Here is a 27,122-nt window from a genome sequence, read left to right as displayed (position 1 = left end):
GAAGGAGTGAGGGGAAGGCGGAGGTCGGAGCGGTCGCGACACGCGGCGTCCCCGTCCCCGGTGTGGAAGGGGGAGCGGCGGGGGGTGTCCGTCACGTGGCGCCTGCGTGCCGCCGGCGGCTGGCGCTCGCGCCCGTGCCTCGGGCGCCCGCGCGCGGCTGAGAGGCGGCCGGACGGGTCGGTCAGGGGCGGCGGTACCCGCCGGTAGCCGCCCGTCCTGCGCTCTGCCCCGCACCGCCGCGCCGGCGAGGGGCTCCCCGGGGAAGCTGAGGTACCGCCGCCAGGACTGGACTCGCCGGAGCCGTTGGGGGAGCCGCCAGGCGCGGGGCGCTGGCAGCAGGCGGGCACGAGCGGCCGCGGGCGCCTTCGTCCCTCAGCCGGGGCGGGCCGGCGGGGACCGGGGCGAGGAGGCGAAGGTCGAGGCAGCCGACGGCGAAGAGACTTCCCGAAGCGTGGTTGCTTCACGTGGACAAGCGCCGCGGCATACAGCTGGTACCTTCTTTATTATCGTCGTTTTTTCTTGAGATGTGTAATAGAGCAGCGATGTGGGGTACGTGTTGGACTTGGAGCGGTAGGTGCAGTACGGGAGGGCAGCAGAAAAAGAGGAACTCTGGCAACTGTGTAAATATAATACATGACTCCATAACGAGAACGTGCCATTAAAGAGAGAGCTGACAGAGGACAACTGCCAGGTTGCCCATTGCCTGTATATGTTGTCCTATTTTACGCGATCTGGAGTCTCGAGGTACGTGCTAGGCTTTTTTTTAATTTATTTACATCTGTGTAACTGTTCATGCAAAATATGGATTGCCAGAGGTGCCACACAGCTTCCAGTCTCCCAACTGATAGATTATGGCTAGAAGTGAAGTTAAGCAACGAAAACATGAGTCTTTGAGAGTAATTAATAGGATACTCTAGTACTAGATGTTCAGGAGACTACCGTGCTTTTAGATAAATTTGTGGGAAGATTCTGTTTAGAGTTACCACTTACGTGCTACTATATGTGCTTTATGTTTTGGGCTCAGTAACCGTTGACTAGCGCAACAACATGCCTCATCAGTATGACAGGGATCAGCGTAATTCCAGTTATTAATAATCTATTCAGTTTTAAAAGCTAAAACCAGCCCTCTCCATTTTTCTAACTGGAAATATGTTGTGAGCATAAAAAGAAAAAAAAAAACAAACACATGTACAAGTGCTTGTGTGCTGAACAGTGACAAAAGTTGCAGTTTGGTTTCTCAGCACCAGGCGCTGCAGGTGTGTGCAGTATTGCTTCTGAATTAAGTTTTAGACTGTTAGGTAACACGCATAGGACAAAGCAGGTGACTCCCCAGTGGATATTTATCATTGGTCATAATGACATTTGGTGAAAGTTTTAATCCAGTCATTGAATGCTTACGATATGTCTTGCTAGCTTGGCTATCTCGGGTTTTCTGCTGTTTGGTCTCAGAGGATTGAAGTACTTGACAGGACTTAGCTACTCAGGCCAGAACATTCTAAGCAGGATTCTAGGCGTTGTCTAAAGGGGTTGACTCTTGTAGGTAGTATTTGGAGATTGTAATTTTGGATTTGACTGCCTGAGTCTTTTTTTTATTTTTGTTTTAAGTGTCTACACTGGAGAGGAGGAATTGGGTTCCCAACCGAACACAACTGCTCTCGCAGTGCATCTGTAACAAAAAGATGGATCTGGAATCACATTCCACTCTAAACGGTAAGTAGGCGCCAAAGAGTCATTAAATTAAGATAATATAGAACGTCTGCTAAGGGAAAAGAATTCACATTTATGACCAAAGGTGAAAAGTTGTCTGGTTCAATAATGATAACCTGAGGCATTTAATTCCTCATAGGTGTATACCTTAAAGAATGAGATTTGCTTTCTTGAAAGACTGGCGTATTAAAAAATGATGCCAGTATATAGCAATGATTTTCTTAAAGCCTCCAGATCCTGAGACCAGTGACTGAGAATCTCAACTTCCTTTTTCACATTAACCTAAGCTTTTCATTCTCCTCCTGGTAAGGTAAAGTCTACAGATGTGACCAGAGGTCACAATATAGGCTTTAAAACTGGACCTGAAATAACACAAGAACACTGAATATTTTTAATATGGTTACTTTAGTAGCTAATTTGTGATCTTTAAAGGATTGGTAATACTGATTAAATCTAGGTTTGACAATTGTTTGCACAAGGGAAGTCTTCCCATTTTTTTGAAGACTCATCAAAATCTCCTACATTTGCTCTCATTTCAGTTGCAGAATATAGATTTGTTAGTGAGGGCTGCCTAGGAACAGTTTTCCCATGAGCCTAATTAATTTTAAGTGTGTCACCTTTACGGTCTGGCCAACTTTGTCTCGCACCAAAAATCAGTCCAACTCATGCCTTGGGGAATTAACAAATATTTTATACCCCACCTCCCCCCCATTAATAATTAAAAATGGTAAAATGTAACAATAATCCAAATAGGAACATAACTTCTGAAGACACCATTTTACAATACAATTGGATTTTTTTTTTTTTTAATACAAGACAGTGCTATTTTGACTTTTTTATAAAAGTTTCATACATACTTGCGTATTTTTCATCCCCCCATGAGCCGTGAACGGGGTTTGACCCAAACCCCACAGGCCTTTGACTTTGGCTGTGGAAGGCGCAGGTGGCGAGGGCAGCACAAGCCAGGCCCTGCAGGCAGCCAAAACACACACGTCTCCAGCAGGATCTGCCGAGGTGTACGCTGGGCGCCCCGGGTCTCAGTTACCTTCCTCGTCTTGAAAGCAGGTTGTGGTCCAGAGTTTGCAAAGCAAGTAGAGCAAGGCTCTGGAGTGAAACTGGAGGATTAAATTGTGAATGGACAGGCGAATTGAATTGTTCACAGGTAATGCGATAATATTAGCAAAACGCATTACACGGACGGTCTCCTTCAGTTAGTTCCTGTTGGCGTGGAAGGTTTTAAAAATTAAATCAGAAGAGCATTTGTTACCACGTCACGCATAAATTATGCATGAAAATACATTATTCTGAACAAGCACGTTTATATTAAATAGCCCTAACAGCATGGTAATATTGCCACGTTGGAGGCTTAACTTTTTTGGCTTAACTTTAGAATTTAGCCTGCAGCTTTTCCACACAAACCGCTTTCTTGTGCAAACAGCCGGCTACGCATGGTGTAGCGTCACGCACCTGTAGCTACAGGTCTCCTACCAAGCGTAGCGGCAGTCTCGGCCCTGTTGCGGTCACCGCGCGGGCTGCTGGTGGCCGCAGGGCCGCGGTGACACGGAACACTCTCTCTGAACGCGCCGTTCCCAGGCCGTCGCGGTTGTGGAGGAAGGCGCGAGGCGGCTCCACCCCGCCGCCCCAGCACCGGCCGCTGGCACAAACCGGCCCCGCGCGGGTCGGTTGCTGCAGCCGATCCCGCGCCGAGGGGTGCCGACTCATCAGCTCTGAGTACCCGAGGCCGGCGGGGCGGCCCGACGCCCGGGCGAGGGCTCCCAGCCCTCGGCTCCGACCCCGACCCGGGCCCACAGCCGGACGCGGCCCGGGCCGCGCTCCTCCCCTTCCCGCCAGCGGCGGCGGCGGCGCGGCGCCGCGGTTGCTATGGCGACAGGCGTGGCCAAGCCGGGAGGGGGCGCTGCCGGCCGCGACCATCGCGGCGGCGCCTGGGGGGGGGGGGGCCGAAACTGAAAGTGAAGGGCTGGCGCTCGGGCCGCGGCGAGGCGGGACCCGGCCGCCGCGCTGCGCCCGCCCCCCGGCCCCAGCCTACCCCCGCGCCGGCCGCCGGCTCCCTCCCATGAGCGCTTGAGCCGCCCCGGCCTGAGCATGTCGGGGAGTTTCGACCGAGCTCCGGGTGCCGGCCGAGGCCGGGGCCGGGGCCGGGGCCGAGGAGGCGCTGCTCCCCTCGGCGGCGCTGCTCCCCTCGGCGGCGCGGGCGCGTCGGAGAGCGGCGGCGGGGCCCGCCTCGGGGGCAGCGGTTCGCTCAGCTCGGGCTTGGCCGAGGAGCAGCAGCACCAAACGGGCGGCCTCTTCTCGCAGCAGGAACCACTGCGGCCTCCGAAGACGGCGCCGCTGGGCACCGGAATCGCAGGTACGGGCCGCCGCGCAGCGGCCCCCTCCCCGCCGCTCCGGAGGCCCCCGGTGCGGAAGGTGCCGGGGAGCAGCCCCCCGAAGCGTGCCGCGCTCCGCTCCCTTGCCCGCACCGCTCTGCTCCCGCTTAGCCTGTCGCTCCGACTCCCCACCCCCACCCCCCTTCGACATCCCACTGGGACGGGAGCCGTGGGGCTTCCCTCCGGCCTGGCGACGGGGACGCGTCCTTGTCCCCCCCCCCCGCACCTAGGGGCAGAGAGGTCACCGCGGCCTGAGGGCCAGCGCCCTGCGCACCCCGGGCGCCTGTCTGGCTCCTCTCGGCACTGCACGGAGATGACCCGCGTAGGGGCGCCTGCACCTCTCCTCAGAAGAGTGGTCGTGTTTCTGGGTTATGGGCCTGTGCGCAGGTAAAGGTGTGATGTTGTGTTGCAGCCGCTCACAACACCTCTCTGTCCGTCCCTCCCTTTCTGTGCCTTCACATCTGCGTGTGCGTTTTATCCACCTGTTAATCTGACCACAGATGGTCTCAGCCTTCCCCTTGTTGAAGAACTCCAGCCTAAAGGTTTGCCAAAAAATACACCCAACCCAACAGTAATACAAAGCATGGTTTGTTGGTTAGCTTTCTCAGGTAGGTATCAGGTTCTGTTTTCAGTAAACTGAGGAGCTCATCTATAAAGATATATTTGGAAAATGTGGAAAATACGGTTTTAAAAACACTGTCGTTGGATTTTTCAGCAAATGTGCAAGAGCAATGATAGCTAAGTGTCTTTGAGGGTTATGTTAAAACTAGTGTAGTTAAAAATTAGGGATGTGTTCCATTTATTGACCTTCACAGTCTTGCATTGAAATATGTGAAAAACCCACAAGGTGAGCAAGCATGCCACAAGCAGATTTACTAGTTTCTTAGGTTAGCTCTTGTAGAATTTTCATGGTAGAGACCTCTTTTCTTTTTTTCCTTCCTCTCCCCCTTTTTTTATCACCTTCACATGAACATCATGTTTACTTTCTATCATGTAGAAAGGCATCTAGAGTTTTCTAAAGTGAAAACTTTATCCATATTTAAGAAAAACAATAAAAACAATATATTTGAAGTAAACTTGAAAGTATATTTATAGTAAAAGTGTATTTAAAGTCCAAAAATCAATGTGTTCTGGGTGTACTCTGTGTGAATACATACTAGTTTAGCGATTTCTAAGAAAAGCTGTTAACAAAAACTTTTCAGAACACCTTCAACACATGGGAATTCCACCCGGATCACAAGATAAAGTTTCAGCTCCTGATTCTGGACTAGAAATGGCTCAACCTCAGGTGGTTGTGGCTCCTGTAGTAACATCAAAGTTGTCTGTTAAAGCACCTGAGTTTTATCCATCAGGATACAACCAGAACTTCAATCAGAACTTCATGGTGAGTGTTTATCTTCTCTTCTTAGTTTATGCCAATTTACTTGTATTCAAATTAACAATGTTTTCTTGAGATCTTGTATATCAGGTAACTTCAATGCTGCATTTGCTGAAGAGATTCCAAAAATTCTGATGATAACCTCCAGAGTCACAGTTGGAATACTGAGTGATAATGGGTGAATATTGTGGTGTACATGAGAGCCTTTAGTGTGGGATATTTTGCTCAAGCTTGCTGCAGATAACCGCATTCCTTGTTGATTACACCAAGCATTGATTACACCCAACATAAGAGTAAGCTGTCTTTTTGGCGACTGCTTCTCTTGTAGTTACATCTACACTGCATTTTAATTAAAGACTTAGCTGTACTTTTATGCAGATTTCACAGGTTTTTGAAGCAAGTGTGGGAGAAAGCTTGAACTTCAGCTTTTCTGAGCACAGGCTTTACCTTTCCTAAATTTTACTGCACCATGGGTATGATTGTCCATGACTGCTTAACTCAATGTACCATCATGTGTCTTTTAATTCCTTCAGTGCTATTGTATCACCAAAGGGCAAAAAAGTACGGTTAGGCTCATTCCTAGGAGTTACCTACCCAAATACCTAATAAATATATTTGCAGCCAGACTAAGGGTGATCCCAGATCACCTATTGTAGATGCATTATGTAATAAAAGTTGGTACTTCTTCTTTTCTACTCCATCATCTTCCATGTTACTGCTCAGTAATTCTACTCCAGGGAAGATCTATGTGAATTCTTGGAATATCCTTTTGTTGTGCAAGCAGCCAAACTCTGGTACTGTATATAAACAGGTGGGAACTATTACTTTATAAATACAATAAAGTGATAAAAAACAATTATACTGGAACAAATAGATTTTTTCAATAACTTACAGAAAAATACTTTATTTGAATGATACATATGGTGGTTTGGTGTTTTGAAGTCTTTTCCTCACCAGTAAAATTGGCGTTACCAGCTTTGCCAGCTTACTGAATAGAATTACTGTCCTGGATAATACAAGACCATAGTCAATATGCAACTGTTACCAAAATGCCAACAGGAACATGCTTCAGTGAAGGGATAATACAGGGGAAAAATAACTAGTTTGCCTAAGTACATGTTACATCTTTTCTATAAGAAAAGATTTCAGTTTCAAGACCAAAACAAACACCATTTGGAATGGCATACATAGTGCATACTTAAAATTACAAAGTTTTGAGGCCAGCAATGTTGCTTTTCAGCTGTTTTGCAAAAACACACAAGCATGTGGGAGTTCCTGGTTGCTATGTTGTAGGAATATGCTATGTATGTGACTCATCTATTAATAAAAACACCTCTTAAAATGCTAGCAAAATCTAGAACATTTATTTGGAAGTATGTTGCAGGGACCTTAATCTAATCAGAATATGCTAGGCATAGAATAGTGGTGTTTCAGACTTTCATCCTTCACTATTACAAAGTTTGGGGTTTTTTTTACTTTCAATGACTGAATCAATTTCATAAACTGGGCTCACTTGCAATAAAATAAGAAATTTAGCACAATTTACTGTTACACAGATTTTGACCATGAGTTTTAAAATTTGAATCAAAACAAAGTTTTGAGACACTTCTGTTTTTCTGACTTAAAATTAATAATTTTTAGCTTTCATTTATAATGTTCCCTGGAATTTTTAGATCTGAAAACTCGCATTTCTCTTATAAAAAACACTGGTTTTGCTATTAAGCGTTTATTGCTTTAGAAATAAAGTGTTGATTTCTTGTTTGATTGTACATTACTGTAATTACTATATGTGTCCATATAACGTTTGATTATTAGATTAGTTAATTTCCAATTAGTTCTGATACTCAAAACTATCAGTTATCCATGAAGACAGTTTAAGGAGTACAGCATACAAGGCATACTAGAATTTTCAGAGAAACTTTACCAGGACTTGGGGAAAAAACACCTCTGTGGAATTCTGTGTTTGCATACAGCTGTCCATCCCTTTGGAAGCTGTGGATATCTGCAGTAGAACTGGTGACTACATTTAGGTTTGGATTGCCAGTAGGAAATGTCAGACTTGTTCTCTGGCATGGGTGTATGATAATAATATGGCTGTCACTTCATCAGAAGGGCATGATGATGTTCTTTCTCACTTCATAGTTTTAGGAATGAGATTTGTATTATCTTAGGTGGAATCCTCCCCGCGTTTTGTTTTTAAACTTCAGTTAATGTCCAAAAGGAGACTAAGCTGCCTCAGTGTTAGTTTTATATGTTTAGCCGAGCACGAGGGTGCCACTTAACCTCATACAGCATGGATAGGTGATTTTGTATATGCAACAGTCTTTGCACTTAAGTTTGCAATAACTTTATTGTAAACTTGTTGAGTGCATATAACCTGAAGGGGAAAAAAAGCTTGTTCCTAAGAAGTCTGAAGACAAATCAAATCAATGATAAACTATTGGTGACTAAGTTTCTAAGTGGGAATGTTGTGAATACTTTTCAGGCATAGGAAAGTGGTAATGAGCACATGCACAGAAACAGAGCCCAAGAGCAGATTTGGCTCATGGATCTTTTCTGTAGACTTTCTGGGTTTTACATTTATGCAAATCAGAGGAGTTTTAGTACCTACTTAGCCTTTTCATTGTTATGTCTTTAAACTCATGAACTGACTCTTAGTAGAAGAGAGGCAAATCTATAATCTTTAAATATGTGACTCTCTTGTTGTGAATAATCCAGGATCCCATCCTATAGCTATCAAACGTAAAGGAGAAGGATTAGACAGTGTTGGTTGGCTTGACTGAGAAATCATCGAAATTAATGGAAAAATTCTAGTTGACTTTCATGGCTTTGAATCTTAAATTTGTAATGAATGTGTAAACTTATAGCCTCCTCTTAGCCAACTGCTGTTCAAAAATAATGAAGAGGGATTTGCTGTTTTCCTTTAGTTGGTACAGTACGTGGTGTTGTCTTCTCTGTTAAATCTTAGTCTGCCAATGAGTAATGCAAGTGGTTTATGTCTAAAAGTTATGGGGCTAAATTTAATTAGTGTTTAGAGTATCAAGTGCTATTAATTTAGCAATGTAAAACTTTATTAAAATGTTTGAATTATGCATTTTTCTCGCCCATGTGTTCTGTTCCTTGGCATAGCTACTAAAACCTAGACTTGCAACCTCCTCCTAAACTTGGAGTTGCATATTTAGTCCAGGTATATGAGTGTGGTGCAGAGTTTAGCTTCTTAATTACAAAATAGGAAAAGGAGTATGAATACAGGGACACCAGTATTGGGGCCCATTGCAAAACAAGGACATTCTTCTCCAAGACTGAATTCTTATCAGGTGAGTATGAGAGGAAGATACCTTCCTCTCTGCTGAATGAGGATTTCATAATAACCTGATGGCTGTCAGAAGGAGCCGCTTCTTTTACTAGCTACAGCAATTGCATTCCCTGCAACCTGGCTGGAGAGTTTTCAAATAGGTTGTTTGGAGAGATGCTAGTTCAGCTGTATGTGATTAAAAGCTGCAGTTGCACAATAATGTCATAGTTCTGTGGAACAAAATAGTTTTAAGTTTATTGTAGAGAACTTTTACTGGGCTGTTTGCAATTGCCTAGTAAAAGTTGATTTCCTTTAGCAAAACAGAATATTTAGTAAGTTACACATAGGCCTGTTAGCCTTTATTCTTTGGCTTTATAAGCTCGAAACCATTAGAATCGTGGATACTTCAGGCTGGAAAGGACCTCTGAAGTTCCTCTGCTCCAATCCCCAACTCAAAGCAAAACCAACTTGGATCAGGTTGTTGGAGGCTTTATCCTTATGAGTAGTAACAATTTGCCACCATTTCCATAAACGCATATTTTTTTTCCTGATGGGCAACATTAAGTAACTTTGTCTTTAGTATTATTCACTAAGCAAATATTCTACTTAATTAAACATCATAGGAAATCTTCCTAGTTTTTCTTTTGTTATTTTGATGCGTCCCCCATTAGCTTAAGACATATACCCTTACGATATGGGTCTTTGAAGAATTTTGGAAAATCTGAAGAATGTGTGGGGAAACCAGCAGAGGTCATGAAATTAATGTCTATACTTGATTTTTCAGCTGTGTGTATCTGTCTTTCTCCGCAGTTCATATCCAGATAAAAATCTTTCACAGATCCATATTGCTTCACAGTAGAGGAGAGACAGAGGCATTTTGAAGATAGAAAGTTAACAACATCCCCTCATTAAGGGAGGGGTGGTGGGGAGAGGGAGCATATAATTCTAAACCTCATCAATGTATTTATGTCCACTAAGTAAAAAGTTTTTTATAATTTTTAGCTCAATTTTTCATTACAGTAGATATAGTTTGAACCTTTATCTTGTTAAATAGTAGATCAGTTGAGAATTCTGATACTCTATGTTACTCTTATGTCTTGAATCGCTAATTGTAAGTCATTTCTTTAGCAGTCCCTCTTCAGGCACTTCTGAAATCTATATGAGATGCTTTTCAGTGTCTTTTGTGTAGTGTGTTATTACTGGTGACGTCACAAAGTATGCTGCTTCCTTTGCTATTCCCCTCATATAGCATCATTATAATTATCCAGAACAGTATTGACCTTAGATACTGTAACATACATTCATTTATAATTAGACAAAATTAGCAGCCTTCTGTTCCATCAGCGGGGGCATAAACATCAACAAAGTGGTGTTGTGCTAGCTCATCCTTTCTTTAGGGAGCAGGTGTGTTTACTGTCTGGTTTTCAACCTCAGTAGCTGCAAATTAATATTTAAATAGTTTAATTTCATACCTTGTAATCTTTCATCCATTGCCAAGACTTGCAAATTTGCTGACTTTAAAGGATTAGGTCTCCTGGCTATACTTTCTACCTCGGACCACTACAGTGTATTTATTGTATTTGTGTAATTTCTCACCCTTCTGTATATTTTTCAGAACTATACACTCTATGTATGACCAAAATGCTTTGTTTCAAATTTTCAATTATTTTTCCTGTACAGTTCATATATCTGCAGCACAGTTTGCGTGTGCATCAGGAATGAGTGTTGAGCCCCAGTTTGGTAGTTTTATTCTTAACAGATATACTTTCTTATTAGTTTCTTAGTTAATCTTGTACCCAACTTTGCAAACTGTTTGACTTCTTTTTAATCTGTCTTTTGACGTGTTTTGCTGGGAGACCCTAATATCTATAAAAACATGTTGCCTAGTTCTTAAGATGATAGGACTACTGGAGCTTTCTGATGCGTTGAGGTCTATGGTTTCTAAAAATGTTGAAGTGAGCTGTGTAATAAAGATCACTATGCAGAGACTCAAGACTAAAGGCTATATGGTTACTTCTGGAGATAGTAAGTGTAACAACATTATTTTAGGTTCCTTTTAAATAGTTCGTATCTTCTTTCACTGCTATAGGATTCTCCCTTTGAAGACCGATATGATGGCTATCTGACTTTGGCAGAATATGTACAAGACTTCCTAAATCACCTCACGGAGCAACCAGGTTGTTTTGAAACTGAAATAGAGCAGTTTGCCGAAACACTGAATGGCTGGGTCGCTGCAGATGAAGCTTTACAAGAACTTGTTGAACTCATCTATCAGCAGGTAGCCTGTGTATTCTGTCTTATAACATGGATATTATGCCTCTGTTACCTCGTGTCCAAGATACGCATACCAGTATTATTTGTCATGTAATTGTATCTACTTAGTATTTTAATGGTTTGAATTTTTCTTTTTAGACTGAAACATATAGGGGAAGATTTTCCCCAGTAAATTGAAATGGTAGCTCAAGTGTGGGATGCCTGGATGGTTGATAAATTTCCCGAAGTTACTCCGTTTCCTTTGTTGTGTATTTGGATCTCACGGGTTGCATACTAGAGTTGAAATTACAGCACTTTAATTAAAGGGAGTTATATTTGAATTGCTGTGTTTATCTAGTAGAGATTGAAGAATCTCTTAAGCAATGCCAGAGTTGTACGTGTTTATTCTGTCCAGCAAAACAATTTCTTCATAATACTTAAATAATTTTAATTTCTTGGTATTAAAAATTAAATGTATATCTACTGTACACATCACTCTTTGGGAAATGCTCCTTTATTGACAGACTTTCTTCTTCATTTGGAATATACCTACTTCATAACAGCATAATTGGAGGAAAGGAAAGCTTGTCTAATGGTAACTAGGTCCAGTCCCATTGATGGCCATGGAAATGAGGACAGAGACCTTGAGCTGAACTCTGTACTAATTGGGGGAGCCATTGGAAAGAACAGCTTAGTCTGTGTTGCTTAGCAAATGAGCTGCCTTTACTGCCTTTTGGGCTTGGTGCAGAGAATGAAGTCACATTTGTGCTTGCTATTTATTACATTGGGTGTCTCTCACTTTCCGGGGTTGGTTGCTTTCAAATTCTACCTGGAAGAATGCAAACTCTTATTCACCTTTGAAGTGCAGATACTTGCAGAATATTTTAATCTGGGGTATGTAGAAGCTGCATGACTGGTTGGTCATTGTACAGAACTGTAGAGTCTCAAGTTTCTTATTATCATACAGAATTGATGCGCATTTAATTCAGAACAGTTTAGTTAGATGTTAAGATTACCTGCGCTGTGTTTGGCAGCATCATGTTCCCATCCTTTATTTGAACACATGGAGGATAGTTAAAAAACACATTCCATATAACTTTATTGGAAGAAAAAAAGAGGAATTTATCCCATTTCTAACTTCACATATGTTAAATACATTGACTCTCATTTAATGTAAGTCTTTAATGTTGCCTCTTCCTCTCTCCCCCTGTTTAAAACCAAGTCCAGTGTTAGGGTTGGCTGTGCCTTTCTCAGCTGAGAAGCACTGAGTGTTATCAGTCTGAAATTATGTGAAAAATAAAACAGTGCAAAAAAGCTGTGCTAGTATCCAAAAGCATCTGATTTTAGTTTTGTTGTATGTCAGGATAGGATAGTGTTTAAGTGTAAGTCAACTATGTTTATTATTCTTCTGTCTTGAGCAGAGTCTCAAGTATTTGTGTTTTCTGGCTTACCACAAAACAATTGAAACTGCTGAAGTGTATTTATAAGTATCTGCTTCACTGATACTCATTTAACTCAACTGAGCAGATTTACAGATGCTAGCTTCGTGAAGCAAAAACACTAAAATGAAGGAAACCCAAGTCCTGTACAGTCTTCCCTTTATCTGTGTGTCAGGTATCTTAGCCTGTCTATAAGGATTAATTAAATACTTCCCCTGTTCTTAATCCATTTATGTCTCTGGACAGAGTGAAGTGCCAGTTCTCTTGTTTTCCAAAAGTTGAACACTGACTTCATGTCTTAAGAATCTTGACTGTTGTATAGTTAATACAGTGGATTGTTCCTGTTAACAGCAACTAAAATTTCTCAAGATATGTACTGGTAGATTAGCCTTCATGCTTAGGTTGTGACTTTTTTGAGTCAGAGATAAACTGGGATTACCAGCAACAATAATCAGGGAAAATGATATTGCACTGTAATGATTGGTTATTAAGAAGATTTAAGATGGTTTTTTTCGTCTCTGTGTGCTATGCCAGGTCATAATACCTAAAATTTAATTGTTTCAGTATTTGATGCAACCACAAATACAGACCAACTAATTAGGAAGATAATGCTTAAAAAAATACAGATGAGGTTTGAAGAATTTGTGTGTGTGTTTGTGTGTTTGGGTTGTTTTTTGTTTTTTTTTTTTTGGTGAGGAAAGAGAAGTGTAATTGAAGTGATGTATTTTGCCTTATAAAAAAGGGGGTACCTCTTCCAGTCTAAGCAACTGATTGAACTAAAGCATCAGAAAGCTTGTTAGCTATTTCACGTGCCCCTTACTGGAAACGAAATTCTATTTGACTGTCTTAATTACTTAAACTTGTTCTGTATTCCAAAGACACTTCAGTTTTTTCCAGTGACTTTATGCACATAGTACAGTTACACTGAGTGCATATTTTTCTCTGGCTGTAAAAGATAATTAGCTATAATGCACTGGCGTGCTAATGGCAAGATGCTTTTTTCAAACATGTTAGAAGCAGAAGCATGCAAGCACATCTATACCACTGATAGGTGATGAAGATGTAAAAGGAATGTTCAAAGATGATAAAGCCATAGGAGAAGTTTATTGAATTCTTAGTATCCCTGGTGTTTTTGGCAGAGCTGACGGAGTTATTTACACCAGAACCTCTTTTCACCGAAGCTGTATCTGAGAAACAATCTCAGATTCAAGTGTTGTTAGAAGAGAGCTCAAAACAAGTGAACAGTAATAAATTACCAAAGTAAGGGGACATTCTGCATTAAGTTCTATGAGAGGTTGAATGTAGACACTATTGAATTCCAAATTACTTTTTTCCACCTCTTGACATTTTGAAGTATCAGATTTAAAGCAAAATATTTTTCAGACAGTATATAATTTACGTTGTGGCATTTCATTGCTACCACCTGTTTTTAGATGACAAAAGTGTAAATGCTGAACCACAACAGGACTTTTTTTAGAAAAAAGGACCCATCAAGAGCTATTAACTGTAATGATACAGTTTTAACCTCTGAATCGGGAGTTTGCTATTCTGCAGATTGCTGGAGCATGTACAGGAGAAAATATTTATCTTGCCATGTTCTTGTACTCTTTCCCTGGGCATTCACTATTGCCAACAATAGATTCTGGGATAAATAGCTCCTAGACTGAATGAAGTTGACTTTTTTTTATTTTGTTTTCGTGTACTTGTTTCTCCTTGAGAGAATATCTGTCCTTGAAAAAGTGTCTTAATGTCCACTGTTGATTTTTTTTTTTTTTTATAAACAGTTTGTCAGTGACTTTCAGACGCTCTTTTGTTGTAGGTCACAAGGGAGAAGTAGAGTTGAGGACAGACGGCATAATGGTGGTTGTTTTCTTAAAGCCACAAAATCACAGTATAATGAACTTTCAAGTGCTGAAATGCATGTAACAAAGTGTTGATGAGATACAAAAATTAACATGACAAATAGTAATTATTAATTTTATGCTCTTCAGTTGTCTAATCACCTGTTGTTAAACACAGTTTTCAAAAAAGCTTTTAAAGAAATTTCCTGATAGCTTAATCATGAGTTATATGAATAACGTATTTTTCCACTTTTATTTTGGAAGGCCACATCTGTCCCAAATTTTTCCTATATGGGAGCACGGTTGTGCAACTATCTATCTCACCATCTAACCATTAGTCCACAAAGTGGGAACTTCCGACAGTTGTTACTTCAAAGGTCAGTATCAGCATGTCATTTTAAGCCTGTTACTTTCTCAGGTTACATGTCTTCCTATTTTGTATGTAACTCTTAACGTCATGTACAGAGAGGTATATATTTAAAATAGAAGTTTAGGTTGAGGATTATTAAAGCACAGGTACATACTGGATCTCAAATACATATATTTTTAAATATTTTAATATTTTTAAATATGATGATAGGACTCCATTCGGAGTTCTGTAGGCTCTTTTGAACTGAGTATCTCAGACTGATCCCAAATTACAGGGTAAATTTGAAAGCTAGTCAACTTTAAAAGTATAATAAATGCACACATATGTACTGCCCTTGTCCTTTGACTCTTGCCAGGACTCACTTCATTGTGTTTTATTCTTTAATTACTTTTCTGGTTGGAGTTGCTGTGTATTTATTCATTGATTGGGTAACTGACTTTATATCTGTGAAGTAGATGCATAAAATCCAGAAGGATAAATTTCTTCAGTTTTCAGTTACTACAGAGTTCTGGGGGCCTATGGTTTAATAATGATTAGACTTTGTAGTTGACAAAAATGCAACATTTTTTAAATGGATATATTTCCTTTCAAATCTTACTGAATGACATATGAAGGAGTAGTACACTTTAATACTGCGAAATTCTTCAGCAATTAGCCTTTTTTTTCTTTAAGGACTTCTGGCTTTCTAAGCTTCAGGTTTGCTTCTTATTTTAAAAGTTTCACTTAGTCCACCTATGTTTAGGAGCAAAAGCATGATAAACTTTAACAGCAGTGCATTCTGATCATCTTTTATCAGGAGTGGTACCTTATGGAGAAGCTGAAAATATTTTTTTCCCTTGTCCCAAAGCAGACGAGCCTTTTTGCCTTCAAAATTATCACTTTTATCTTCTGGGGTTTTTAACTATGTTTCTTACTTGAACATGAAGGAAATCCGTGTTAATGTTGGATTATCTGGATTATTCCTGGTTTTTAAAGCCAACCCAGTAGATGACATTCATTTTAGCACCCTGAAGCCATGAATTTAAAGGTGCTTATATTGTTATTGCTAATATGGATGGAATTGGGGGTAGGGGGTGGGGATAAACAACCTAAGATACGACCACAGAGAGCTCCTCTTCTGTTTCTCAGCCCAAGTTTCTACCTTAAATTTTGTATTTCAGCTCCTTAGATTTTTCAGTTTCTCTGGTGTTTCTTAATCCCATTACATAACCATTGAGAATACATTAGAAGTTGTCTGGCTTTCCTTTTATCTCAAATATTTTTTAATTCTGTTTTTGAGCTGCTACGTAAACTTGTATATTTTTGGCACAGTTGTTGAGTACTAGAAGTAGTACCTCACTTCCATGTTATTTTAATCCTCTGTATTTGTATTCACATCTAAATTATAGATTCATAGAGTCATAGAATGGTTTGGGTTGGAAGGGACATTAAAGATCATTTAGTTCCAACCCCCCCTGCCATGGGCAGGGACACCACTCACTAGACCAGGTTGCTCAAAGCCCCATCCAACCTGGCCTTGAACACTTCCACAGACAGGGTATCCACAACTTGTCTGGGCAACCTGTTGTGGTGTCTCATCACCCTCACAGTAAAGAATTTCTTCCTAATAGCTAATCTAAATCTACTCTCTTTCAGTTTAAAACCGCTACCCCTCATCCTATCACTACACTCCCTGATAAAGGGTCACTCCCCGTCTTTCCTGTAGGCCCCCTTTAAATACTGGAAGGCTGCTATAAGATCTCCCTGGAGCCTTCTTTTCTCCAAGCTGAACAACCCCAGCTCCCTCAGCCTGTTTTCATAGGAGAGGCGCTCCAGCCCCCTGATCATCTTCATGGCCCTCCTCTGGACTTGCTCCAACAGGTCCATGTCCTTTTGATGGTGGAGGCCCTAGAGCTGAATGCAGTACTCCAGATGGGGCCTCATGAGAGGAGTAGAGGGGCAGAATCACCTCCCTCGACCTGCTGGCCACGCTTCCTTTGATGCAGCCCAGGGTACGGTTGGCTTTCTGGGCTGCGATTGCTCATTGCCGGCTCATGTCCAGCTTTTCACCCACCAATACCCCCAGGTGCTTATCCACAGGGCTGCTCTTAATCCACTCATTGCCCAGCCTGTATCTGTGTTCGGGATTGCCCCAACCCATGTGCAGGACCTTGCACTTGGCCTTTTTGAACTTCATGGAGTTGCACGGGCCCACCTCTCCAGCCTGTCCAGCGTCTCTCTGGATGGCATCCCTTCCCTCTAGCGTGTCGGCCGCACCATGCAGCTTGGTGTCATGAATTATGCATCCCTGTCACTTAAAATGGTGAGAGAAAGAATTTATCGAATGAGTGTAAAGGCATCTAAGACAATGTGGACAGCACTCCGAAAGGGGGAAAATGTCTTTCAGAGTATATCTCCTTTATTTCTGTGGACATTTGGCTGCCTGTGTTAAACTTCCTGGACTCATATTCTAAATACACCTAAACGGTTTAACTGTCTTTTAATTTTTACATATTGTAATTTGCTCTGTTTCATTTTGCTGTCTCGGATATCTCAGTGCTTGAAAACACAATCATGTAATCATATGTATTCATCTAAAGGGACACAAATCCCCGGTGGCTTTGTGAAGTCCTCTCATTTCCTTCACAAATGATGCTTCCCAGCATTCAGCACTTAACAGTTTTAATGCAGTTCATAAAGTCTTAGCATTCTGTTAAATAAGTAGCATGTTACGTATGTTGGGACGTCTACAGATGATATGATTTTGTTTTAATGTTTACAGGTGTCGAACAGAGTATGAAAACAGAGATGAAGCTACCAAAGGAGACGAGACTACTCGAAGACAATTTCATGCCTTTGTGCTGTTCTTAGCTGAACTTTACCTTAACCTAGAGGTAAGAAAAAAATTGCATGTCAGGTGGTTCTTCATTAATTTTTTGTTGTGTTTAGGTAAACAATGAAACAGAATATAACTTGAGGTGTTTTTCTAAAGGGAGAGGGGAATAAAGTAAAAGGACTTTATAACAGTTTCATTATAATGTGTGTCCAAGAAACAGATAAACAAAAAAGGACGAGATCATTAGAAGAGAAGTGTATAAAGATTAAAAAAAGAAGTGTAAGAATTCATAAAAAGAACAAACCATAAACCACGTTTGGAATGAAGCTTTTGGTATTTCCTTCTGACTGGCAAAACCACCACGTGGCTACACTTAACCAACACAGGAAATGTTACAACCTAGCAGAAGCACATCAGGATCGATAACCCATGTAATTCAGTATTCAGCCACTAACAGGAGCTATTATCAAACCACTGAGTAAGATGTGGAAATCCTCAAAATGAGCAATTAAAATGGCAGACCTTTAAAGATATTTCTTCTGAAGATTGAGTCCTTGGCTTATGCATGAAGCATGAAATCTTGGTATTTAGATTGGGTTTTTGTATCTGTGATATGTATGGAAAAGTGTACGTACACGTAAAATTTCTTTGACTCTTATACCTGTGAGTTCAGTAAGTTCACTAACAGCTGTAGTGTACTTAAAAGTATATTTTTGACTGCATTATTTCAATGGTTTGACTTAAGCAGACACTATAAAAATTGTTCTGGCATGAAGAAAGAAAATAATGATCTGACTCTCCTATTTCTGTTCATAAATGGGCCTTGAAACCTGCTTTTCACTTGCTAGAAGTAAAAAGGAAGATTTGCAAAGAGTTTGGGGGAGGGGGACTTGTCCAGTTCTGTGGAGTATACCATTTATTTTTAAACCATTTTCTGTAATTTTTTTAATACATAAAGAGTGACTCCTAGAAGTAAGCCACTACAGCTGTAGAGAATACATAATGTAGCATGGGGTTCTGGGAATTTGGGATTTTGTGGACCATTTGCCAGGCATTTGGTAGCTTTTCTTAGCAATTTATTAGCAAAGAAACAAAATGCTAGACATGCATTGTTACGTATATGTCCGAATAGTAAGGATATTACTCAGAGTCTGTGTTGTAAAATAGTTACAGGATTTGGTATGTTCTTCCAACTAAAGATCTCAACTGTGTTGATCACAAACCAAATCATACAGCATTCAAGAGAGAAATTGCGATTAAATTAGTTTCTAAAACTTCAGTCTTTTAAATTTTTTTTTTAATATCTCTTTTGCAGATTAAAGGAACAAAGGGACAGGTAACGCGAGCAGAAATTCTTCAAGAAGGCCTTCGGGAATTACTAAATGCACTCTTCTCTAACCCTGTGGACAGTAATTTGATATGTGCAGTGAAACTGCTGAAGGTGAGACAGTAGTTTTAAAAGAAAAAGAAAAAAAAATCAAGTTTTTTAACCTTCCTACCTTTGGGAGCAGTGGGGGAAACTGCAAATGAGGAAGTGTTTATAGCATTGTATCCATTACATCATTAGCAGAGCAAGCTGTACTTCGGGTTTTTTTTTCTTTAGCACCATTATGAAAGTGAGTCAACAAAAAAGTAATGTACTGCTCTAAAAGTAAATTGCAAGACCATTTGTGTACATACAGGAGCAGCAGAACTGAAGCCAAGGTGCAAAGGAGTAAGCAGTCCCTTCAGGTCTCCTTTTGCTGCTTCTGGTGTGGGAGAAAACTGTAACCAACTTGAATGAATTGCGGGGTTTTGTGTATGTTCTGTCTTCTGCAGGACACTCAGCAGTTAGGGTCTACTACTTTTTTGCAGCAAAAGGTTCTTGATATCAGTTATTTCATACCGTATTGTTTGCATCATTACTACTGTAGAAATATATATATTTCTCTTTCATGATGAAAACAAACTTCTTTGCTCTTAAGTTTTACTTTTTCTTAAAAAAATTGTTAGTCTCTATGCAGGGAGAAACTTTTATCTTCACTAGCCATGGTTATGCTCATAGTTGGGAAAGCACAGTTTATTTTAGGAATGAAGGTTAAAAGCTAAACAGTATTTTTTTGGAGTTTTTTTTCTGGTTTTTTGTGATGGTTTGGTTTGTTTTTCCTCATTCTTCCTCCTTCCTCCCACTCCACTATTTTTCAGACTTTTCTATCTTGAATTCCAATTCTGGGAGCTTCTTTAGATGTGGTAAATAGGGAGTAGGGAATAGAGATTTTACGTCTTCCAATTTAAACCCTTCATTTGAAGTTTGGATGTTTAAGCACGTTGCTTCATAGCAAGTGTGAGGTTGTGTTCAATGAGCACATTCACTCCTGTGGTCAATCCTTATGTTGGCAGTGCTTCTGTGAGGCAGGGCACAGTGAAGGACCTTTCAAAAAGGCAGTACACAAATCAGGAAGCTTTCCAGTGCTGCTGTTTCCTATAATCATTCTCCAAAGAAGATGGAGGTCTCACAATTTCTGTGGATATTCTTGGAATATTTATTTGGCTTCACAGCATCCGTTCTAAAATAAAAGACAGTGGTCTAAATTATTTTATGACATGTTGCTAAATCTAAAAAGTGTTACAGAACACGGAATTTTTTTTTTTTTTAATGCAAGTGTTTTCTGATGTCTTACAGTATCTACAAATGTTGGAGTATATGTGTAGCTAGATTGGGCTACCTCATGAAACCTTGGTTTCACTACTGAAGCAATAAATGTCTCCTGTTGTCTTTCCCATTTAATACAGTAATAGATAACAGATTTTTCACCTGTTTGCTTTGCAATATGTTTATTTTTAATTAAACCTTCTTGGTGCTATTATCTAATTATCTAGGATCAAGGTAGTAGAAAACTGGGCACACCAAACAAGTGCTGATGAAGATGCTTGCTTTTATCTTTATATTTTATTCCTTTGCATCATCAGGTGCAATTCCAAGCATTTTGGATCATGTAATATTTACACTGAGCAGATCAGGAATTGCTATTAACTTTGATCATACTGGCAAATTAATTTTTTCTGACTTAACTCCTACTGTGCAGTTACTGGGCAATGAAGTACCTATTCTTAACATAAAAGGCTTTCATCCACAGCAGTTCTAGACTGCTGCTAAAGCTCTCTCAGCAGCAGCTTCAGCCTCACAGATTTTATGTGTTAAAATTCAGGCTGGCTTGGTTAGATAATTCTTGGCTCCTCTTACATATACCTGGGTGAAATTCTCTGGCATGTCTGATGCTAGTTAAGTTGACTGAAGTGTTTCTAAAGTTTATTAAACCATTGGTTATTCTCAGGTAAGCTGGTGGCATCCCCTGCAAAAATAAGGTCTCCTTTTTTATAGCATATACTTAAATCAAGTAAGATCTGACAAATGTCACTGAAGAGTTGTTTCAAAATCATATTTCAAGACTGAAAGGAGAGAAGTGGCTGTGAACTTCTGCATAACATAAACGTTGGACATAGAGCTACCATACTGTCTGTAGTCTAAAATAAACTATTTACAAGGTCTATTAATCTAGTTAGCAAAAAGATGTAGGCAGTTGGGAGTTTCAGCCCTCAGGTAGTCACACAATGCATCTAAACATTACGAATTGTTACAGAATCTCTTCTGCTGACAGTTTATTAAAGTTTTGTAATTTTCTTAAAAAAAAAAAATATACTAATCCTTTGTCCTTAGTTGACAGGCTCAGTTTTAGAAGATGCCTGGAAAGAAAAAGGAAAGAATGATATGGAGGAAGTGATTCAGAGAATTGAAAATGTTGTGTTGGATGCCAACTGTAGCAGGTGAGAAGATAAATTTATGTGCAGTGGTTTGTTTTTATATTAAACGTAACACCTTAAAAATCTTCAAGAATAGTGAACATGTTCAAAACATTATCTTAAAAACTTTTATTTGTGAAAAGCAAGGTGATATTTGGGTCACTTCCCATGTTACAAAAAAAAGCTATTTTTCAATTCAGGGTTGGTTTGTTTGGGTTTTTTTTTTATATTATCTTCTATTAGAGATGTATGTTCCACTGTAATTATTCTTTTTTTAAAACCTTTTACGTCTTGAAATCTTCCATAAGTGCTTTAGGCTCTAAGAGCTAGTATATATACAAAGAGACAATAGTGGCGATACCTCATAGTTTATACTTTTAAATCTGAATTTCACAGTATAAAATATATACAAACAGTATTAAATATGTAACAGTGTTAAATATATACAAATCACTATAAATGTAAAGGCAAAATGGAATATGCTTTGTGGGTTTGTTTTTTTGTTTTGGGTTTTTTTTTTCTGAAGAGCATACCTTTTTGGCAGGGTCTTACTGTAGTCTGGAGAAAAAAAATGAGTGGTTGGCTGATGTATTCTGCTTCTCAGTTTGCAATCAACTGCATGCATGAGGCTATCTGATTCTGCTGTACTTCATCTTCAGCTTCTTGCAAACTTCCTAAAAACCTATAGAGGGTTCAGATACTGTGACCTATCTCTTGCCATATGGAGGTAGCTCATAGCATCCATGGGTTGTAATTGAGCTGCCCCCAGGGAGGATGAGGAAAATTTTCCTTCGGGAACCAGAGAAATGATAGCGCAAGCCAAGGCTTCAAAGCTGACAGGAGCACAAACTTACTTTAATAGAGAAAACAACTGAAGAATTTATTTATTTATTTATTTATTTATTTATTTATTTATTTATTCGTTAATGAGACTCTCCTCCACGGACTTACTTAAAAGAAGAAAGCAGTTTCTCTTATTTTAGGGATGAAATGGGTGGTGGTATCTAATGTATTGTAGACATTACTTCTCACTGTTGACTGAAGAATTTCAGTGTGATTAAGAGGGCTAAAATTAGGAGCATAAATTAGATTATTAATACAATTTGAAGCTCATCCCCCTGTTTTTTGCAGTACTATCCTTTTATCAGAAGAGGATTTGTTCCTCAACTTGTACTGCAGGTTTGGTATCTTGATAAAAACTATAGCAATTTCTGTTTCATATGGGCTCCTTACTTTGCCACAGAGGAAGTAGAGAGGGTGGGTATCTCATATCTGACACATAAAGCATCTAGACTTGCAGCAGAAAAAAATAACTCAAAATTATCTGCAAACTGGACCAAATTTTATCCTTTTCAAAGCTCTTGGGGGGGGGATTTAACTACCTAGCATATGCAAGATAAGAGAGGCCCAATTTCTGGCTTAGCACAAAACATTCCAACTTTTATAGTCCTTCTCTTTATTTCAGAGATGTGAAACATATGCTGCTGAAACTAGTAGAACTGCGATCAAGTAACTGGGGTAGAGTTCATGGAACTTCTCTATATACAGAAGCTACCCCTGAAAATGACCCAAACTATTTTATGGTAAGAATGTACAGACACTTCAGTTCCTTAATTTTATGTGAATTTAATTTGATTCATAGACAATCAAATTGCTGAAAATTACAAACAGCTGTCTCTCTGAATGCATATAACTTTCTGTATAAATTTATTCTTAGAATGAGCCCACATTTTACACTTCTGATGGTGTTCCTTTTACTGCAGCAGATCCAGGTACGTCACAAGCTTAGTATACGTGTCTTCTCGTTCTTCTTTAAAAAGTTGTAGTTAAGTTTATGTCCTGTTGAAGTACATAAAAAGTTGTTCTTCAAACATCTGAAACTGGTACAACTTAGAAGACAAAATTATGTCTGAATTCCTGGCTTTGTGTAACACATGCCTTATTCTGCATTAAAAGAAGGTAAAGGTTTGAAATGGAGAATATATATTTGAGTTCATATAGTTCAGAAGAATTTATGCCATGGTCCTCAGCACTTGGTCTCTCCAGGAAGCCAGAAATCTTCAAGTCTTCTTTTGTTTGTCCATTGTTAGTAGCAAAAAGGTTTCCTTCTTCCTTGATTTCTTTGTTTTCTGTAATCTGAGCACAGCGTGGCATGACATCGCTTGAGGTAAAGGCATCTGTGACTACCTTTACAGTTCTCTGGGAAGACAGGTATCATTCTTAGAGGCCGATTGATGTCCTGAGAAAACACTGTAGTGGGAGTCTTTTCTATCATATGTTTCATGCCGTTTATGGTTTCATTAAATAGGCTATTTTCAAACTGTATAGATGTATGTTAATTTAGATGACTGGTCTTACATATGACTCAATCTCATTTTTGCTTTGCCAGATTACGAAGAAAAATACCAAGAGCTGCTTGAAAGAGAGGATTTCTTTCCAGATTATGAAGAAAATGGAACAGATCTATCAGGACCTGGAGATCCGTATGTTTTCTTTCTTTTTGAGTGATATTTTTTTTTAATACTGGTTATTTTTACTGCAGACTGAGGAATCCAGTCTTGACAAAAATGAAGCTAAATAATATTATTTAGCTCTACAATTTGGATTGTAATCGCACAAGTTTGAAACAAGTTTTATATTTATCCAGCTGAGTACAGTAATTAAATTTCAGATATTTATGCACATGTACAAACATACTCTCTTCTACATTTAAAAAAAAAAAAATTGCAAGCAAAATGAAGCACCAGAACTTCAAGTGTTGGTAGTGAGGCAACCTGAATTTATTTGACTGGTGTGCATATACATCCCAGCTAGAGATGATTACAAAATTTTCAGAGTCTTTCAGAGGGAGGAGGTTGTTAAATTTCTCTCCTCAGGATAAGTAGCATTCCCTCAATTAAATGGCTCTTCAGTATTCCTGTAGAATGAGAAAAGCAATGTAATGGCAAAGGGGGAAGCAATAGGTAGGAATGTAGTCTGACTTTCTGACACTGATTTATAAGAATTTAATAGGAAGCCAGTAAAAGAAATATGGTCTAAAATAAATGGCTCTGAGCTTTGCACTCACCTGGCCGAAGGAGGACTTTCAGATCATAATGTGATACCTAAGAACATTTTTAGTGTTGTGTTTGTGTGATAAGAGTGCTGGCCTGGATCGATATTTTTTGTTAGTAAATTAGGAAACTCTTAGATGGCGCCTAGCTGAGGGGAGTGGCAAGAACTTTGGAAGACAAATTAGAGATGTCATCAGAAATCACCAAGCTCATACTGAGGGGGGAAAAAAGATCCACGTGAACCTCTGTGCAAAGAAGAACAAATTAAATGCAAAATGGAGACAGACAGCAGTTAAAAAACACAGCAAATACAAAGAGCCACGTGGAAGACTGTGAGTCAACCTTCATGCAAGGTGACTGTGGAACCTTCTCTGTTGAAGGCTTAAGAAAAGCTTAGACAAATGTATGCTGATCCTCTGTCAGCTATTTCTCATGGCTGACATCAGGGAGAAGGGTTCTGTGTTGAGTCCCGTCTCAAGTCTACATTTCTACAAGAAAGAAGGAACAAATAAATACATAGACTGCTTCTTCAATGCACAATGCTGAAGAAAAAATACTTCTTTGTTTCTGTGGCACTTACTGTGTGAAACATACCATTTATGGCCTCTGTGCAGATGACACGTGCTTGTTTGGCATTAAGGCACAGAAGATAATAAACTGACCACCTGAAATTAATGCACACTTTTTGAGAATCAATAGCTTCTGACTGTTTTTTTTTAAGGCTGTTCAGAATTATATACACGATCATGTTCAAGCTACAAGTGCATTGTCCTAGTTCATGGTGATGAACACTCCAGTTAGACCTAGAGAAGACAAGGAACACTCTAGTTACTTCCCAATAACTGTGGGGAGAAAGCAAGCTGAAGTGAGGCCCATAACTTCCCAGCTTTATTTTGAAACTCTATGGTAGTCTCCACTCTGTGCAATACTTACTGTCGTTAATGGGATTCAGTCTTCTCTGTGACATAAATAAGACGGATCTTTTCCGAAGGACTGGGTTACCATATAATAGCAGGTAATATAATGCAGATGCAATAGGGAGGTGAACTAAGGTTGCCTTCTTTCATGTATCAACAAATAGAAATGCAGGTTTTCTATATAAACATTCTTTGACTAGTGTGCAACCAAGACAGTTGATGCAGTATTTGAACTAGGATGCTGACCGACCAAAAATTAATGCTAAAATGATGCTAATTATGTTTTTTTGCAAATAGATCAGCACAGATGCATTATTAAATATGGGGAAGCTTGGATTGCATTATTGCATTTTCTATCATATCGGGAACTATTTCTGTCTTTTAAAATGTGGACAGCATAAGATGATCTAAAATGGTGACAAACACTGCAGCTATTTGTACATATCTGTGCTGCTTTGAGGTTTGTGTTTATTTGCTTTCCTAGTAGCTATGATTTTTCTCCTTGTCATCCCATTTAAAAAAACATCATAGTTAACTGCTACTCATAAAGCTCTGGTGTTTTTCTTGACATCTACATAAATGTTTTGGAAAATCCATACGTAAACTTAACATCTTCGGTGATTCTTTTGTTTGTTTGTTTGTTTTAGGTATTTTGATGACATTGATGATGAGATGGATCCAGAAATTGAAGAAGCATATGAAAAATTCTGTCTAGAATCAGAACATAAGAGAAAACAGTGAGATGTTACACATTAATGTTAGTTTATTAAGCCAGTTTAGGTATGGTTAGAATACAGGGGGACACAAAACATTTGTACCAAAAGAAGGAACTTGAGTTTCTCTGAGTACTGAAGTTATAATTTCCATTTTGTTTAACAGAATCTGCCAAAAATTGTAAACTTATGCCCTGTAACTTAAAATGTTGTGTATATATCATAGTTTATTTTATGTACAGGTATATGAACAATGTTTTGGCTGCAATAAAAATGATTTAAAAATTATAATAATTGAAATTAAAATTTAGTGGGGAACTGTCCCATAAAAATTCCCTTGAGGGAGAAAGGGGGAGAATAACTTGATCTAAATTTAATTGCTTGTTTGTTTTAGTATATATTTGGATTTACTCATCCTTTTTACGATACACACAGTATCTGGTATTTAATTTTTTTTCTTTTTTGCTAAGGCAAGTATGATTCAAATACAGATTTTTTTTTTTTTTTTTTTTGGTAGTTAGATCACAATCATGAGAAGTGCTTTGTGAAGGTTTTGTTTTGTGTGGCTTTTTTTTGTTTTGTTTATTTCTTTTTCTTCCTCTTCCAAAACCTGTATGGGTGAGATCCAGACTTTTTTTTGTGGAATAAACATGTTATACATTGATATGTGAAAAAGCAAGCAGTATTTTGGAAGTTGAGTGCTTTCAAGATCTTTGGTTCAGATAAGCTTATTTTCAACTACTACAAGCAAAAACTATCCCTTAATTTGTTGTTTTCTTCAAGACTATACGATGATAGTTATGTTTTAACCCATGCTTCTCAAGAGTATGTGCAGTGCGCAATATTTTTTTTTTAATTAATGTATCTAACATGTCTAACCTTCCAGCAACCCTTATATCTTTCTCCATTCTTCTAATTTTATGTAGTTTGATTTAATTTTGTAGTTGGAGTAAATTCATATAGTTCATAGATGTTAACATCCTGAAGCCAACTGCTCTTTTTTGACACCATATAATCATGTTAGTTTTCCTAGGATACTCCACTGTTGTTGTTGCCAAACTCAGTTGTACTGTTTCCTGTTATCTGTTACTGGTCAGACTGAGTAGAACCCCTTACCAAAACAAATGGAAATACTCCCCAAAAGTTAGCTACTGTAAAGAACATGTTGTAAATA

At 39.3% G+C, this 27,122-nt stretch overlaps 1 protein-coding gene across 7 annotated transcripts; it reads left to right on the top strand.

Moving 5' to 3' along the window:
• Positions 1–20: 20 nt before the first annotated feature.
• PAIP1 (poly(A) binding protein interacting protein 1) lies at positions 21–26,841 on the top strand. 7 transcript variants are annotated; one of them, XM_082336480.1, is made up of 12 exons: positions 21–491; positions 1,606–1,710; positions 5,297–5,478; positions 10,857–11,045; positions 14,565–14,677; positions 17,432–17,543; positions 18,801–18,926; positions 21,183–21,289; positions 22,731–22,848; positions 22,983–23,037; positions 23,655–23,748; positions 25,883–26,841. In XM_082336480.1, the coding sequence occupies exons 2-12, from the start codon at positions 1,680–1,682 to the stop codon at positions 25,974–25,976; spliced, it is 1,221 nt and encodes a 406-aa protein (XP_082192606.1). In that variant the 5' UTR covers positions 21–491; positions 1,606–1,679; the 3' UTR covers positions 25,977–26,841. The 7 variants fall into 7 exon arrangements, with proteins under 7 accessions (XP_082192606.1, XP_082192607.1, XP_082192609.1 ...); XM_082336481.1 differs by lacking the exon at positions 21–491 and adding an exon at positions 522–744; XM_082336483.1 differs by lacking the exon at positions 21–491 and adding an exon at positions 4,024–4,075 and having other exon boundaries at positions 1,611–1,710.
• The last annotated feature ends 281 nt before the right edge of the window (positions 26,842–27,122 follow it).

The sequence above is a fragment of the Platalea leucorodia genome (assembly GCF_965183815.1).
Source record: "Platalea leucorodia genome assembly, chromosome: Z".
NCBI classification, from domain to species: domain Eukaryota; kingdom Metazoa; phylum Chordata; class Aves; order Pelecaniformes; family Threskiornithidae; genus Platalea; species Platalea leucorodia.
This window is presented reverse-complemented; position numbering and strand designations above follow the sequence as displayed.